Genomic DNA, 1,155 nt, shown 5'->3' on the forward strand with positions numbered 1-1,155 from the left:
CACTTTTCAACTTATTTTTCTCGACTTGTGCTAGCTCAACAAGATGGAAAAAAGATACTCTCGACACGGCAGTTGACTTCTGCGTTGTGGAAGGGTGGAGTTTGGTGAGATCTGCACGTCTTCTCCAGCCATTTTTAAAATGCCCAAAAAGGAGCCTTTTTTGACCAACCTCAAAAGGTTTTATGTTGATATCTTCACAACCAAAACGCCTGTTTAAAAAGTCAACTCATCATTGATACTTCATTAGATTCTTAGTCTCTCTGTGCATTGAAAACCGCCATCCCAATGTTTTGCAAGATGTTATTGCCGAGCGCGTATACGTTAAAGAAATGGTGTCCAAACTGAATGTTTTAAAGTTTCGATTTAATTTATATATTTTTGCAAAAAAAAAGCTGGCCTCATATGAGGCCATGACTGACCTCATATGAGGTCAAATTGCTTGTCGTCTAGACACTAGAAAAGCTCGTTTTGCGGACCTCAAGTGCGATAAGGCATTGCTCACATCGCACTCCACACCCAGACTCTCCAAAGACCCAAACAACCTTGCTAGCACTACAGCACTCGGTACGGCCCGCCTCTCCGTAATTTCACACTCGCCTTCTGCCACACAATCATCCATCATAGTATCACTGGCAGACTGATTCTGTAGCTCTCCACCATAATGTATTGAATCGCAAGCATCACTAATAGAAGCTTCTGCCACAAGCTCATTAGTCTCGATCTCAATCCATTCCTCCACATCGCAGGGTGCAAAGTCTTTGGTCCGAGCGTTGTAGCGGTGTTGGTCACAATTTGTTGGAGTGAAGGAAGAGAGCGTTTGATATTTCGGATGGTTCGCTCCGAAATTTTGAACTGACGCATAACTGTGGTATTCGCATTCCCGACCTGCAGCAGATGACCAACCTCGATTTTCTGTGCAATCGTAAGGCGCGTGAAGTTACGCTTCGCTTTGGCGATCTTTTCAGGAATCATGTTAGGGTCTTTGAGTGAGGTGCCATCACCAATTGAGCTGAGGCGCATGAGGAGTGGGCGATGACGACGTCGTGCATGACACGTGGCAGAACCTGTGTCTGCCGGTTTTTGCGGCACTAATTCGAGGGTGGCAATAACTTTCCAGCACACTGGCGGCCGTTACTAGGGATCCGAGCTCGGTCC

At 45.9% G+C, this 1,155-nt stretch overlaps 1 protein-coding gene across 1 annotated transcript; it reads right to left on the reverse strand.

Moving 5' to 3' along the window:
* Positions 1 to 229: 229 nt before the first annotated feature.
* Positions 230 to 424, reverse strand: CHC_T00000591001 (hypothetical protein). Its single transcript, XM_005718058.1, has one exon. The coding sequence runs from the start codon at positions 422 to 424 to the stop codon at positions 230 to 232; it is 195 nt and encodes a 64-aa protein (XP_005718115.1).
* Positions 425 to 1,155: the final 731 nt, after the last annotated feature.

Source organism: Chondrus crispus, genomic scaffold (assembly GCF_000350225.1).
Source record: "Chondrus crispus Stackhouse genomic scaffold, scaffold_362, whole genome shotgun sequence".
NCBI lineage: Eukaryota > Rhodophyta > Florideophyceae > Gigartinales > Gigartinaceae > Chondrus > Chondrus crispus.